The sequence below is a fragment of the Anguilla rostrata genome, chromosome 5, assembly GCF_018555375.3.
Source record: "Anguilla rostrata isolate EN2019 chromosome 5, ASM1855537v3, whole genome shotgun sequence".
NCBI lineage: Eukaryota > Metazoa > Chordata > Actinopteri > Anguilliformes > Anguillidae > Anguilla > Anguilla rostrata.
The window spans coordinates 43,882,776-43,899,653 of NC_057937.1; the positions used below are offsets into that span (position 1 = coordinate 43,882,776).

A 16,878-nucleotide genomic window follows, 5' to 3' on the forward strand; every position below is an offset into this window, starting at 1 on the left:
GGCTCTGGTGCAAGGACTATCCTGCCAACTGAGAGCCTTTCTCCTTTTTGGCCTTTTCAGAGGACCGTAGTGTGTATCGCTAAATTAAAAATTGTTTGAAGCCTTTGTGAAGAGTTGCGGTGATAGTAAATCATTGCATTTGAGAAACGATGGCATTAAGAATTTGGCAATGCTACAATCAAAAGCAAAGAAGCAGAAACAAGCTTGCGGGTAAAAGCTTGCTGTGGAAATACAAACGCTATGTAGTGGGTCTTTTTTTAACTTTGATCAGTTAGAGTCCATCTCCAGAATTTATAAAGAAAGATGAGCGCAAAAAAGGTCAAACTACCATCTCTGGTAACACAGAGGGGTTAATTAAAAATGTGCAAAATAGTGTAATATATGTCTATAATATAATCTAGATTTTGATACCTAGTTATGTAACTGCATGTGAAATCACAAAGCTTCTGAACAAAAGTTTCCTTTCATTTCCCGGTAGTGAATTTGCAGTTTTATGTTTAATGTGTGTCCATTCGAGCTTGGTCATGTTGTTGTTACAACAGGCTTCTGTGGTTTGCCTCTTTTCCGTCTGATCTAGTTTTACTTCCGGGCCTAGAGTTCTCGCTTTGGAAGGACAATGGAAAACACTGGGGCTTCTTGATTGCATGCTTAAGTCCCTTGCTATAGTTTCTGCAGTTTAGTTCCCTTTAGTTTATAGCCGCTAGTGGAAAATGGCTTTGTTTTTTTACTTTTATGGGGGACTCTCTTTGAATGAGGTTAGGCTTGTTGGCTTGCTTGTGTAAATTGATTATAGATGAAAGGACAGATCAGCGAAGTGCTTAGGGTATGATTCTATGAAAGGGAATGAAATGAAACAGGGAAGGGTTGTGCTGTTTGAGGTGCAGAGAATTAATCAATGAACTGCCTATGTAGTAGGCTATTTGTTTAATATGTACTGCCTAGTTCAAGTGGAGTTCTTTTTTAAAAATAACTTTGGTCTTTTTCCAGAGAAGCTAAAACGTAAAACAAAGTGCATTCAAAAGAACAGAATGTTTAAAGTTTGTGTAGCTTATAAGCTGTGGCATGTATGTTGTATGCAAGATAGATTTTTCTGTTGAAATTGTGTATATTTGTAGCTGTAGTGTGTATTTTTCATGAGTAGCCTATTGCATTTTAAGCATGACCCATTCAATCAATCAAAGTGTAAGGCTTCGTAAAAACCATGTAGTGGTTTTCTCTGGATTGGCTTCATTGAGTACGATAGAAGTTTGTATTATTTTGATGATGTGCTTTTGTGCAACTCATTTTCATGTTTGATGACTGATGTCATCTCCTGAGAATCAGGCCATTTATTTTTTGACCATTTGTAAAGTGATGCTCTGGAATGGTACGCTTGTGCAGTAGGGTAACATTGTGGACCCATTTTGGTATTCCCCCCTCCAGTTTTTTCAAATGTTGGCTCTTACACTCTGGTGAGGTATCCACAGAGACAGCTAATCTCATATGTGTCCAAAATTGGCATGTTTATGAGTTTATCGACTTGTTACGATATTGATCTTTTCTGGCTGCAGTAACTGAGTGCGTGATGGGCTTGGGAGTTGAGACGTCAATCAAGGTGGGGGGAGGTGCATGACAGACATTTGATAGGCTACAGTTTAGAGCTGGGACCACTTTTCAACAGAATATTTTGGAAACTGTGTTGCAAGAACACTGCATTTCAGAGGGGGGATCCTGTTGTGTAAATGTTCAGTGTCTCCTTATCCAGTTGTTCCAGTTGTGTTCAAGCTTTCGAAGTGCCAAGATGGCTTTGTTTTAAGATGGGTAACATTGACTTTATTTAGCTCTGGAAATCGATAAAAGCCTAATTCAGACAGATTGAGTAGCCTTGGACTGCAGCGGTATCAGTATTGAGGAGTCCCAGAAGGGGCCTGGGAAGACTGGTAGGGTAAAGGGTCACAGGCCATGGGGAACTTATCCTTCTAGTCACTTAGAGAATCCTTGAATGTCTGTCTGTTCAGTCTTATTATTGGATCACAGCCAGTCCATTACTAATGCAGAGAATCTGATGTCTGCTCTGTGCCTTTTCATTTAGGAATTATTTTCCCTGTATCCCAAAGGGCTTCTTTAGTTCAGATTTGGTGATTGTTTGTAAGGAACTTAAAGCACTGGTAATTTCAAATGGGTACTACAGGAAAATCATATTGTTGTTTATTTGTAGTTTGTTCTCACACACATCATATTATATCGCAGTAAGGCAAATTAAGGCCAAATAGGATTTAAGGCCAGGAATGTGAATTCTGGGATTACCTGAAAATGTATGTTTCTTGGGGGGGTTAGGGAGTGAAGGTTGGGAAACCATTAGAAATGCCAAATTTTCCTTGCACCTCATAACAGCGACAAGTGTTTGATTGAAACGACTTCGTTTGTGATTTAAAAAGTTTTTATTTGGCATTTTCCTCCAGAGTGCACGTTTCTGGGATGTCTCCTTGTGTTGAGCAATGCAAGTCGCCACTGCCAGAAAATAGCATGTGCTGGTGGTTCTACGTGTAGAATACCTAAGCACTTAATAGCTGCGCATAATAACAAAAAATTTTTTTACAACAACAAAAAGGGGAACTAAAGTGACCAGAAGGAGGAACAGACACAGCCAAAGAGGCAGAGAACAATGTGAAAGTATGGAGATGCCACGAAATCGCTTGGGGAAAAATCCTGTCAGAGTTGGCTGCAGTATACAGGTTTTTGTTTAATGCTATTGCCAAGTGGATGGTGTGTTTCCGCAAGAGTAACCTGATGAAAATAAGTTACAAGAGCATGCCATTCTCTATATTAATGGGCCTAATGGTTTACACTTTTGCTGTGCACAGTGTACTGCATTCAATTAGCAAAATATCAAAATTTCACCATTAAAACACACTTTTTATTCTTTCTGTATTTTTCAGGAAATCCAATTTTCCAAGACTATTGTGTTTTATTCACCTTAAATGGTAACTTTCACAGAAAATGTTATATATGCGTAAATATAAATTTACCTAAATTTCTGAATAAAGCCTTACTGATTCTATGAAATAACTGCTATTTGTATGTAATAGACAAACTCTAAGTAGGCATGTTTGGGAAATGCTGAAGTATTGTTTATATGTGCCCCTTGGAGAAAAGGCAGTAAGACACTGCAGTTTTAACGCTGGTGGAGGTTTGCTCTGCTGCAAACAAGCAACAGAAGAAAGACTGATATTCATATGTGCTGGTGTATAAGGTGGCGATGAAAGGGAGCTTCAGGAGCGGTTGATCACAACACACAAGAGGCCTTGTGGGAAGAAGTGATGGATTTCTGAACGGGTAGACGAAGCAGACCGGATGCAGCAGGAACAATGGCCTTTGCGTAATATCACTAAACAACGGGAAGCTCGGGAACGGGACTGGGTTGAATGAGCCAAGCGAGGAAGAAAGAATATAAACAGAAATCATCAGTGCCCCTGGTTTGAGACTATGTCCACTGCATGTTTTAATACCCTCCATGAACTGCATTCCTGTAGAGGGGTCAAGGGTCATACCCCCCAGAAGAAATTTTTTAAAAGAACAGCTGTGCAATTGTAATTTCTTGTGAATTTGATGGGGAAAATACTAAATACTACTGATCACAACATGAGATCCCCATCTTTATTATATGAAATTATTTTTCTCATCAAGCTATATTATTGGGGTGGTTATTTGGCATGTTTTATTATATTAGGGGGGGTTGTAAACCCCCCTCCCCCCCAAGCCCCCATAAATGACACCCTTAATACCATCAAAGACCAGTCAAGATGAAAAGACTTGAGCAAGGAATCGTGCGGAACAAGAATAAAGGCATTGTGTAACTTCCACACGAAATGTAGACACCTGAGCCTGACCTCTGTGTGGTGTACATATGGGACAGTGTTTTCTGAGTGTTAGCGTGCCGTGGCCTATATTGTGTTGAGCAGTAAGGGTTCATGTGAAGGTCAGACTGGGGCAGATGATAGCTGATACTGTTGATCTTCACTGGAAAGCTGGTGCACATTTATAAGCTTCAGTTATGAAAAAGATCTGCCCTTGGCACGACTGAGGTGGCACTGGACAGCTCTGTGGAAACTAGGAATAACTGTCCCTCGTGTCTCTGGCTCGAAACGGACAGCCTTTTGGAAGGCATATATTGGCTATATTGTATTTGTCATTATATGTCAGAGAGTTTGTGGTACTGGCCGTCGTTTGCATTTCAGTACTTTGTATTTTAATGAAAACAGTTTGGTTTATCACTTTAAACAAAGCCATGCAAATTTGCATTTGACTGCTGTATAAACCAATCAAATTTGAACTTCAGTTCATCCAAGGTATCCTGCCACTTACTGTTTGAACCGTCAGAGGGGGTTGCCTCTGAATGGATCCTGACCAATGGGCACCAAATGAGACTTGGGACAATACTAGGCTACCTGTACTAGTGATTTATGACCGAGCATTGTGTACTTCCTCGGGCCATATCCGCACTGAGGGCAAGTGTGTAAGCACGTATATCCACCCTGCAGTCACCAGCAAGAGTGAGTAATGGCAGTTTGTCCCCATGACCAGCGGGGATGATTATAAAACTGCAGCCATGGGTATCTGTTTGTCTATTCACTTTTAGTATACTACTTATCTCTCCTAATGAGGGTCTGGCCTGTTTTGTTTTTTTACCTCAGCAGGTTGTTGCTATTCTGCTGTGCGAAGGCGGGGTCTATGGAAATGTGCTTGTGTTTAAGTCTGTGTCAGGCCCGACTGTAATTATGTGAAAGCAAGTTCCCTGCTTCTTTATTAGCTGTTCCTTTAGTGGCGCGAGTACACACCAGAGCCAAGTGTTTTATGGGGTACAGTCTGATGAAACTCACAATGTGCCACAGAGACCTTTTAAACGTCTTACCATGGGACCCTGTTTAAGGATGCTGGTCTCTGTACTGTAGCTAGCTAAAGATTAAAGATGTGTCAGGCTTTGTTTTCAGTGTCTTCCTCGCCTCTTTCCGAGAACGTGTCTGAAAAGCAATTCAGGAGAACGGTTATCAGTTCATCAACAGTCCATGCTGTTTTGTTTTGCTATTGCTCTTTGCACTTTTACATCATTGATGTGTTGATATGCTAGCAGGCTCATCCAGTTACAGCCTTATTGACGTCCTGTCACTCTGTTTCAGGGCTGGGTCTTGGTTTCAGAAATTCCCACTGAGCTGCCAGTGTGTACATTCTGTCTGTTTGAGATTGGAGTGAAGGTGAACTTATTGTAGTGTATTGAAGGAAAGCTACCGTGATGAATTGGCATTGATAAAGAGCATTCCGTTAAGAATTGATTAATGTGTTATTTTTGTGTGTAACTTAACATGTTGTCTGTCTTCAAACAACGACGACTCATAATTCCCTTTTGTTTTTAGTTTTAGTCATTCTGTGGTTTTATGAGACTGCGTGTGTGCGTTTACTCCCACACAAAAGATGAAGGGATCGAGCTGACTAGTTTCTATGCAGACTTTTGTCATTGCAGATAAGTATTAAGGATATGACCATGAGATCCTGAGCTGATTACAGTGTTGGATCCGTGTTGTAACGATTGTCAAATTAAAATAGGGACAGAAGACACAATTTTATTTCCTCATCCATATTCATGGAGATGGCCTCAAGGTAGTATAACACAATAGTCTAAATGATTATTATATCATGCTTGAAAGTGTGAATGAATAAATATCTCTTGGCATAGAGTTCTTATTTGCATATTGGTGTTTCGTACAGTTCTTGGAGGTTAAATATAGGCCTACTAGGATATGAATATTGCATTTTTTATAGCCTACCCATTTCTCATATGCATATCATTGCCATAAGATAAAATATGTAGGTTAATTGAATACAGTTGCACAATAACACACACACAAAAACACACTTCATGTTCGCTTTATGGTTTTTTCACGTTGTGTATGGCCAGACTGAACACCATAATTTTTAGTGGCCGCGTGTCCATGAACTTCGTAGACCTGAGAATTCTGTATTTGAATAACAAACAAATATGTCGAGTAAGCCATATGTATTACACAGCGGCAAAATGTGATGGATACTTAAGAACTTTCCACAAAAAATTATTGGTAGATCGCACCTCTCTTGATTAGAAATCAACAGTATTTGGTATACTGTCTCATACAGAAAACTGCCTTAGTTGTTGTTTTAAAAAAAAATGTGCAGCTTATTTAATCTGTAGATTTTCTGAATTTGTTTTCCACAGGGCCTAATAATAGAAGATTGTGGTGCATATACGATAAATACAGGCAATGACGCATCCTGTTCCTTGACTATAGTACTCCAAGGCTACCTTTAACCCCGCCCTGTGCTGCAGTAATGAATGTGTATTTTCCACTGCCGTCCAAACACCTGTAAATACTGTGGTTTCCTGACGAAAATCAGCGAATGAGCTGGGCCAGTGCTGCGGGTCGTTTTCCAGTAAAAATGTTGCATGTAAACAGCGCAAGTTTGCTCAAGCCAAGCCACTTCCAGGCAGGCATATTTTGCCCCGAGGCGGCGTGCTGGGCATTTAATGAGGGAAGGACTGCGCCATGGCTTCTCTCCGACTGCTTGCGCAGGACAGAAAAATTAAAGCCGAAAAAATGGAAGCCTAGGCATTGACAATGGAGTAATGCTCCACCGCGGCTGTCTTGGCCACTGTACACGAAGCATAGGAAATGATGCGTAGGTGTGCAACCAAATGAACGGTTGCTAAGAATGGACTTTTCATGGTTCTTATCTTTAAATGTAATTTTATTATTTTCTTAGGTAGGATTAACAACAAAGGCTGTCTCTTTTCCAGTCTATGCAAGTGCTTATGGTATGTACTGTAAGTTTTGCAAAGGTCATCGTTTTTTGAAACGGGTATGGAAAACTAGGCAGATCTTCAGCATCAGTGATTTTTGTTTTCATGTTGGTGCAGAAATTACTGTAAGTGACAGTGGTGGTGGCAGAGTAGGGCTGTGGTTTGTGAATAGTACAAGATAAATTTGCATCCACCTGCATGTCGACTGGGAGGGTCACATGATTGTCAAGTTGTGTCTCTGATAGTTGGGGTAGAACAAGATCATTAGCCTATTTTTCCCTCTCTGTTAAGTCAGTTTTTTTTTAGGATTCTTCTCTGCTCTCTACTGTCAGTGCACTGCTTGTTTACATCTCAATTACATTTTAGATCATATTCCTGACCCACAGTCTGTGTGTCATTTTTCCGTTGTAATTATTTATTATTCACTGGCAATGAAGAGTTTTGCTTTGTGAATGTCAGAACACTGTTTAGCACAGGATGTGAGAATGCGGTCTCTCTGGCCCCGCCAGTTCATTTCAGGCAAAGACTGCCGTCTCAGCAGGGGTCTCTTTTAAACTGGAGTAGTCCACCGGAGGGTAAAGAAATACAGCTGGAAAGGAGTCGTCAACAAGCTTTTATTTTCCCTTTAATATATTATAAGCTGCAACGGAGAAGGCTTGGCATGCCCTTGTCCTCATAGGAGCCTACATGGCGGTCACGTGAGGCTCGTCTGATCTTTTGTGTCTAATGTTGACGTTCTGGATTTGAATGTAGGGCTATACCACTTAATGCTCATTTTCTTCCCCATTGTGAAAGCCTCACGAGACTTGATGCATTTCTGCTTCTGAGTCTTTGAAAACTGTTTTTTTTTTGTGTCCTGCAGGGTTTTTACATTTTTAGAGAATGACATTTAAGTAAGCTTTTATAAAGACTATGTAAGGACTTTGCAGAATGACCTTAGCCCATTTTATTATCAGGAAAATATTGAAAAACATGCCTGTGAGTTAAAATTGGGCATCCTGACCGGCCATTGAGAAAGTCTAGGCCATAAAAGTTGACCCATTTTGGGACGGTGGTACACTGTATTCTCGTGTCCTAGAATCGAGGGCTTGGACAGATTTTCCTGAATCCTAGAATTTGGACAGAGCTGCTCTGCATTCTCAGCCTTTGCCAAAGCAGCAGACTGCCCTGGCATTGCATAGGGCGGGCGGATTACTGCAGTAACGGTCATTTTCGTTTTTATTTTTTTGAAAGACACAAGACCAAAATAAAATGGCAACCATAGAGGGCTTTACATTCATAGGATGTAATACGGTTTTGCACAGGACAGTGATTCCACCTTTGAGCTGATGTTATCAGGCTTTTCTCAGAGGTAAAATGAGGTTGGTTTCATAGGGATTTGATCACAGTGTTGATATCAGGACTGGAAAGACATTTCCCACCTTTTTTCCTCTACGTGTAATTCTGTCCGCAAATTCAACTTTTTATGGGTGTCCAACGTTTTGCAAACAAAGGGTCAGTTTGAACGAAACCTAAATGAAAGTGCACGTTAATGAGCTGTGCTATTGAGCATTGTGATGTAACGATGCAGAGATGCTTGTTGGATTTGTACTCAGAGCTCTCTGAGAGCAGATTGAGTCCTTTTTGAAGGATGTTCTCTTTTCCCTGACTGATCCTTGGCCGGTGTGAAGTCGGCACTGAGTGCGGGTGCAGCTGACTGAGGGCGAGTTGGCGTGATGGTGAGAGAGGACCACGGAGGACCCTTCCTCCTCTACAACCCCCCATCCCCCCCCTCGTGTCCACGTGGGCCAGTGAGAATAGAAGGGCTTTGATGTTCCAGCCATCCCCGCTCGCCACCGCCTGCGGTTGCTAGGGTTTAGAGAGGGATAGCGGGCAATCCTCTTTCTCCCCGCGGCGGCCATGTTGAGGAGGCAGGCGGCGAGCGGCCAGGGCTGTCCCCTCGCTCCCGATTGGCTGTTTGCGTTGTTTATAAATAGTGCCGGAGTGGGCAGCTGGGACCGTCTGGGGACTGGCGGCATGGACAGTGCGAAAGGGAAATTAGGAACATCTCCACAAATAGTCAGTCCCACATCAATATTCAGGATTTGTTTAAGTAAGATATAAATGAGACCTGATGGTGCTAACATTGGTGGTCATTATTCAAATAGTCTATCTAAGGAGAGGAGAGCCTTTTTGGTAAAGTGAACCAGATAGAGATGAGGTGATAAATCCAGAGATGTGTGTGGGAGAGGGCAAATGTTTTCTTGACCACTTTGAGTTATCATTTCTTCATTTGTGTATTTCTTCTTGTCATTTCTTCATGGAATTGTGGCATCTAAAACCACAGAAAAGCAGCATTGCTTGTGATTTGTCCTCATGGAAGTTCTCCTAGTTGTGACTTACTTCCTTTTCTTGGAATATATTGCAGTTTACACCCACAGATCACATGAATTGTAACATAGACTGACCAGCTTTTTGAAAGACCAACAGTTGCTGTTAGTTTTAACCCTAAAGATTTGTGGAGACAGTTGTAGCCATTAATCCGTTTACAGTGTTTACATGGTATGTAAGAGTGACAGTCCCAGATTTAAATCAGATTTAATTTGATTAAACCATAAAGCTTGAGCTCTTGCGCACAGGCATTCTGCCAAGTAACCCCTGTGAAATGGTTAACGGGAAGACCATCTTGGACCTATGGAGCACAGGGTTTCATTTTTCTGTGCAGTTCATCGCTGGGTGGATACACATGCTGAAGATGGTCAACAAGACCAGGGAAGAGGGAAAAAAAGATGTTCTGACGAAGGACACTATCTCCAAAGCACTTTAGCGTCCTTATGGTTCAGTAGATACTTTTACAGGGCGTTGCTGTCTGAACCTTTTTTTACTACAGAAAAAAGAAAGTTTTGTACAAGGCATGCTTACACAAGAAATGCTGGGTTTCTGTGCTGTACCCTTAAGCTTGTAGGCTTGCGCTCTGAATAGATTGTGGTGCAGGCTGGTATCAGTCACTCTCTCTCTGGTGTGTCACAGCTGTGTGTGCCCCCATGGTTATGAAGGTCAAAGTCAGATTTGTGTTTGATGGCACAAGCCTGTCTAAAGTTCTGGCGTGGTCTGTCTGGCTTAATGCACAGACGAGTGTGTTTTATTTTGTGTACCAGTGGGAAATGTTAATTCTGCTTTGTGTTGGGTGCCATCTACCTGCCCCCCCCCCCCCCCGCCCTTTTCCCCAATGCAAACAACCCCTCCCTTATGAAGCGCAGGCTTAAACTGGGTTTTAACTGTTCATTATTTCATTTTGGGCTCCCGTAGTTTGAGAAAATCCCTCCACAAAAGCAGGGCGGGAGGCTTTGCTGCGTTTAATTAAAGGGCAGATTGATGGCTAATGCGACTGATCGGACACTGATGGGCTCCTGAGCCCCTCCCCATCTTTCATCCCGGGTGGACCGGTCAAGCCAGGGTTCCAGCTTGGTGCGAGTGATTAAAGGCTTAGCTGTTTAAGCAACGCCTGGTCAGGTGTCACTGAGTGGGACCAGGAAAATGTGTTTAATGGTTGTGGAACATGAGAAAAGCAGATACGTGGACCACTGTAAGAAATTCTGTACTTTTCTGTCAGACAGAAAAGTCCAATTAGCAAGGCTCACTGCTATGTTGGACTTGCGTAGAAATGAGTTAGTTACCCGGACAAAGGTCACCTTTTAGCAGTCTTGTAAGTCTCACTGTCCCGGTCCCACGTGGTAAAAGCTGAATGAGTTTTGAAGTCTGACCAATTAGGAGTGTAATCGTTACCTCAGTTTCACCTGGTAGCGACCAATGAAGTCCAATGGTTTCCTGTTTTTACCTAGTAACAACCTAATTAGACTGGCCTGCCCAGACTCACTTAGTAACAGCCTATTAAGTCTTAAGATCCTTGCAGTCTGATAAAACAAGGGAAAATGCATCAACAGGCCAAAGATTTTATGGTCTCTGTAGATGAAAACTTTGGCACAATTTAATTCATTCCAGTTCCTCTGCCCCAAATGAGTACTGAAGCGATGCCAATCACAATATTGAAGTAGGTTGTTATATGTTGAATTAACGGAATCTTTGCAAATTGGCTTACAACTGCTAATATATTGTATGGCTAGCTTTTTAGTAACATCTTGGGAAGATTTGGTGTGTGTGTGTGTGTGTGTCACCCCCCTCTCATTGAACATTTTGTCTTGCTTTTGTGAACACTGCAAAGAAAATCTTTACTGTGAAGATATTAAATCACAATAAACTGTTGACAAAGTTGTTAAACAGGTGGCAACACATGTCAACAACTCTGCCAGGCAGTCATGACATTCTTAAGCTTGATTAGAAGATGATCTCGACAAAATCGAACCGCAACTGATCACGGCGCCGCACATAAACGTGTGTATACTCATCGCTACTTTGAACTGTTCATTTAGTGACTCTCCACACCAGTGTGGGGCACAGATTTAGTAAAGGAACTTTGACAGATGGATCATTTCAAAGTCGCTTTAGTGTATTGCCAAGGTGGTATTGGGTGAAGATGGTATGTTCATTCTCAGTAAGATGAGGGGATGAAACACAGCCACTCGTGATATTTTAGACCAATTGCAAGCTCCTCAGTTTACATCGGTGTGCAAACATTTCAGCTAGTTCGGCCAGCAGGGATGTGCACGCTGCAGTTGCCAAAGTCAATGCGGAGTTTCATTTTATCCACAAACGCGTCATTTTACGTCATTTAGGCTACTTCGTACGAACTAGCTGAGGTTTGTTTCCGCTGCAAGTACATTCGCAGCTTTAAATGAAGTTTTCCACGGTTATAACAACCGCAGAATCATTTGTGTTACCCACTGGAATGGAGCGTCTAAATGAACTGTTCGATGCCGAATTGAGAATAGTCACGTTTGGCTGCAGTTCGATTTCGGGAGAGTTTCATTTCGTGTACACCCAGCTTTAGGGATTCAAGATAAGGATGAGTGGCAGATGTGCAGGGTGAATTACTGTCCAGTTTCTCTTAGTCATCGGAAATTTTACGGGTATTTCTGTGTAAGGACATTTTTGTTTTGGAAAACACCAGCTGAATGTTGTCAAACAAAAGTGTTATATAATGTTTTTTATATGTTTAAAAAAATGAAAGCATTCTGCTGGGGTATAGGTAGGCTAATGCTCCTCAACCACTTCCAATGTGTCGTAGCCTCTGTTTGATGACTGGAAGTGGAAGTCTTGGTGGCAGAGCAAAGTTTGTTATATTGACTTCTGTAAGCTTAGCCTTTGTTGAATAACAGGTGTATAATATTTGATAGGGCTTGCTGAATGTTGAGTGAAGTATCCTTTAGGTTAGTGTTAAGGAATTGTATGCCTATGATCTTTTAATCTAAACTATTTTATGGATAAATGGAGCCCGTCTTGGCTTGTTTCTGTGTCTATAATTTGACAAGCAGAAGATGGGTGAATTAAGAAGTACCAATCCCCAAAGGGAAGTCAAGTAAAAAAAAACAGGAGTACAATACAGTTCTTCAACTGCCTTATGTTAGTACTCAGCCATGGATTAAAAAGATAAAAGCAGTGTTGTACCTAAAATGTCAGTGTGTAAGGGCTCCTTATATTAAAGGATAAACACTCAGGCATGGGCTGAGGGATCTGTGAGACTGTGTGATGGACAGCACAGCTTGTTTCCATTAATTATGCTCATATTGGACCTTCAACCCCATATTTATCCCCAATCCGAAAGTCAGCATCCATCAATTAACCTTTGAGGACACGATATGTTGCGTTTGGCAGTAATGGGCCGGCCTGACCTGACGTGACTTTTCTTGACGGATTCGAGAGGAAATTGGGTCAAACGAAGGGGGGAGGAATGAGCGTGCCATTTTCAGTGCGGCTCACAGGGCCGGAAGACCATCACTGAGGTCAGCGTCTGTGAGAGATGTTGAGTCAGCCTCGAGGATGATGGGATACATTGACCCTTGGCACTCTGCACATGTACATGGCCACACTCTATTGTCTTTGACAGCTTGGACATTTATGTGAAGTTATAAATGCAGTTCTGTTACAGTATCTGTATGTAGAGTAAATATTGGTCTGTACTAGCTCAACTCGGCCCAGGCTCCACACACTGCTGGGCGATATTATTAGGCTTTTAGTGTTCGGTACAGTATATCTCCAGGTGTTTTTTTAAACATATGATATCATATGCTCCAACGTGGTTATTAATAGCCTATATCTGGTGTGTTATGCAAGTAATTTTTTTTACTGAATGAAGTGTCTGTTTTTCTCTGCTCTTTTTCAGCAAATCTGTACAATCAAAAGTGGACAACATATTGGTGAGTATTTTGAAAGCATTTGGTTTGCAGTATGTTTTGAAGTTTCTTTATAGATGTTAATACCATTTGTAACTGATATTTCTTAAATGCAAGGTAATGACTGCTGGACACGTTTTTTTTCTCTTTTTTTGCACCCTACCCACCTATTTTTGCACCCCAATGTCACCTAAGCCTTGGTCTTTCTCCTTTGTTTACATTAAATGACGGATACCTGAAATAGTGATGAAATTGATGACATGGGTGTCAATTACTGATGTAGTGGGCAACAGTGTATTTCACAATACAACTAGAAAGGTTACAGTTCCTGAAGGAATTGTGTGGGCTTGCTTCAAATTCCAACTGGCACTGTCCTCAAGTCTCAATGCATTTCAATGAGGACGCATAGCTCAGAAGAAGCATGAAACCGTCCAGACCCACGGCGCACCGCAACGTTACATATACAGCCAGGGATCAGCAAGTAGCAATTATGTTCCAGGGATTAGTCATATCCTAAAAGTGACACGAGTAAAACTTGGCTAACTAGCTAGCTATGGCATGTCCTCACCTCGTAACGTTATTTGTTGTCCTCCGTGTGTCCATACATCTGTATCGGTGGTTGTAGCGTCCGTGTGTCCACACATCTGTGTGTCCATAGCTCCTACTCATGCGTGCAGGATAGCATCCGTACGTGCTAACTAGGTTAACTAAAGTAGGCGAAACGCGGACATGTTAGGGTTATCTAAAGTAACGTTAGGCGATAAAGCTGTGCTTAAAAATCTCTTGCCGTTGGAAGTGCGTCCTACTAAACGTCCATGAATAAGTCAGTGAGCACCTGCGCATGCGTCCTACTAAACGTTCCACTAAACGTCCATGAATGATACTCTATGGAGTGACCACAAAAAAGTTCAATATTTCAAAAAGTTTTGAATATTTCAAAAATCTGAATACAAACAATGTCTGGAACTAGCCGGCCATTTTGGTGTAAAAAGTTTGACTGTAGTGCAAAAACTGTAGGGCTTGTTAGAGCTAGAAAAATGGGCGGAAAGTGCAGATAATAAGAAATATGAAAGATACCAAGAGTGGGCTTGCCGGAAGCAAACCCACTAATGAACAAAACGGTAGTCAGTCAGCACCAGTGGGTTGCCAGTTGTCATCGACGTGTGGCCTGTAGTGCACTGGTGGTTTTAACACACTGTAGCTGTGACTCCAGACTGGTCCTTATGCATGTAGCATAGCCTGCTTCCAGTGACTCATACGGAGATGCCCATGTGCTCACAGCTCCAGTGCTGTTCAGCTTGCGATTGTTTGTTTGCTTGTTTGTTTGTTTTTGAATTTATACTGCCATATGATTCAAGCTGGTAATGAAAATAATATAGTCTATCACACCGTTTCACATGGTAAAACTTTTACTTCGACATGAAACCAAGGATAAGTTGAATTCCTCCACCCTTTATAACCTTTTCGTCAGTTTGTTCGAATGTAATGATGGCTGTGATTGCTTTACGCTCTCTCAATGAATATGTTTCAGGTATTCTGAAGTGTGAGGCTAAAGGCATGATTCCACTCTTAATGGCTTTAAACTTGCACATTACAATGTACACCAAGTGCATTTCATCTTTTCTATTGCAGTGAAGAAGTGTAATTTATTTTACTTTGTGGTACAGCCTTTCAGAATGTCCGTTACTATATTTATCACCTCGCGTCTGAGCCAGAGCTGATGAGATGTTACGCCATGATCTGCAGCAGCTCTGGAGATGGCCTTATGCTCTTTAAGTGGCTCTATCTGCTTGTTTGTGTTGTAATCACCGCTGTTGATTTTGGAAGGCAAGTTCATTGTGTCTAGCATGTCGTGGCACCGTTTTGATGGCTGTGTTTCAATGAATTATGAAGGGCCCACATTCACTGATAGTTGCTTAACACTGAATATCATTTTTGCGAAGACCTAATTTTTCAGGTCTTTAAGCCTGATTCTTTTGCGGAGCTGACTGACATCTGACCCTGTACCACTTTTATCAGAACTTTCCCGAAAGGCACCTGTGATTGACTTGGATTTCATCACTATGGTGTCTCAGGTATAGCAGGTGTTGGTACGAGGTCAGATTTGGCCACCCGCATCTTAAATTGGTGTCCATTCGGGTGTTAATAATAATTTATTCCATGGGAAAACCTGTTGTGTTGTAAAACCTGTTGTAAACCTGATGTTTCTGTTAAAGTCAGGAAGGATGAGGTCTCCTAATGAATGTCTGCATGTACATCAAACCTGTTGAACTAGAATTATAGCTTTTTGTGTTCCTTGTGCGACTCAAAATTGGGCGATGAACCCATAGCCTTTAAAAGAACAGATAAGGCCGCGCGGTCACAGATTTGACGGCCCTCTGTTTTGTCACCCTTCAGTGCTGCGTGGGTCCACTAACCGTGTCAGCGTAATGGCTGTGGGAACTCTTTCCCCTCCCTGCTCAGTTTGAGTAATATGTGGGCGGAAGATAGCCTTTGGTGCGCGTGCTCGGCCACACCCCAGCCCGATAGCGCGGTGGTTAGCGCTCAGCATGCAGCGCGCCGCCTGCCGCCCGTCCGACAGGCTGGGGCTGCGCTCTTCAGCATGTAGAGCAGCGCTCCCGCGCACCACAGCCGAGGGGCCGCAGAGACTGGGCGGGGAGAGGCTGCGGGGAGAGGGTGCGGGGAGAGGGTGCAGGGAGAGGACGCGGGAGAGGGTGCGGGAGAGGACGCGGGAGAGGGTGCGGGAGAGGACGCGGGAGAGGCTGCGGGGAGAGGGTGCGGGGAGAGGCGCGGGAGAGGCTGCGAGGAGAGGGTGCGGGGAGAGGGTGCGGGAGAGGGTGCAGGGAGAGGGTGCGGGGAGAGGGCGGGGAGAGGGTGCGGGGAGAGGGTGCGGGGAGAGGCTGCGGGGAGAGGGTGCAGGGAGAGGGCGCGGGGAGAGGGTGCGGGGAGAGGGCGCGGGGAGAGGGCGCGGGGAGAGGGTGCGGGGAGAGGACGCGGGGAGAGGGTGCGGGGAGAGGGTGCAGGGAGAGGGCGCAGGGAGAGGGTGCAGGGAGAGGGCACGGGGAGAGGCTGCGGGGAGAGGGTGCAGGGAGAGGGTGCGGGGAGAGGGTGCGGGGAGAGGGTGCGGGGAGAGGCTGCGGGAGAGGGTGCTGGGAGAGGGTGCGGGAGAGGGTGCGGGAGAGGACGCGGGAGAGGCTGCGGGAGAGGTGCAGGGAGAGGGTGCGGGGAGAGGCTGCGGGAGAGGCTACGGGGAGAGGGTGCGGGGAGAGGGTGCGGGGAGAGGCTACGGGAGAGGGTGCGGGGAGAGGCTGCGGGAGAGGGGTGCGGGGAGAGGCTGTGGGGAGAGGGTGCGGGAGAGGCTGCGGGGAGAGGCTGCGGGAGAGGGCTGCGGGAGAGGCTGCGGGGAGAGGGTGCAGGGAGAGGGCGCGGGGAGAGGGTGCGGGGAGAGGGTGCAGGGAGAGGGTGCGGGGAGAGGGCGCGGGGAGAGGGTGCAGGGAGAGGGTGCGGGGAGAGGGCGCGGGGAGGGCGGGAGAGGGCGCGGGGAGAGGGCTGCGGGAGAGGGCGGAGAGGACGCGGGGAGAGGGTGCGGGAGAGGCTACGGGGAGAGGGTGCGGGAGAGGGTGCGGGGAGAGGGTGCGGGAGAGGAGAGGGAGAGGACGCGGGGAGAGGGCGCGGGGAGAGGGTGCTGGGAGAGGCTGCGGGGAGAGGGTGCGGGGAGAGGGTGCGGGGAGAGGACGCGGGGAGAGGGAGCAGGGAGAGGGAGCAGGGAGAGGACGCGGGGAGAGGGTGCAGGGAGAGGGT

At 44.3% G+C, this 16,878-nt stretch overlaps 1 protein-coding gene across 2 annotated transcripts in view; it reads left to right on the top strand.

Moving 5' to 3' along the window:
- LOC135255348 (DNA-binding protein RFX7-like) overlaps positions 1-16,878 on the top strand; it is a 43,945-nt gene that overhangs the window by 6,309 nt on the left and 20,758 nt on the right. For both annotated transcript variants that reach the window (XM_064336407.1, XM_064336408.1), the window contains exon 2: positions 13,068-13,101. In XM_064336407.1, the coding sequence (XP_064192477.1) occupies positions 13,068-13,101 (34 nt within the window). The remainder of the gene's footprint in view (positions 1-13,067; positions 13,102-16,878) is intronic.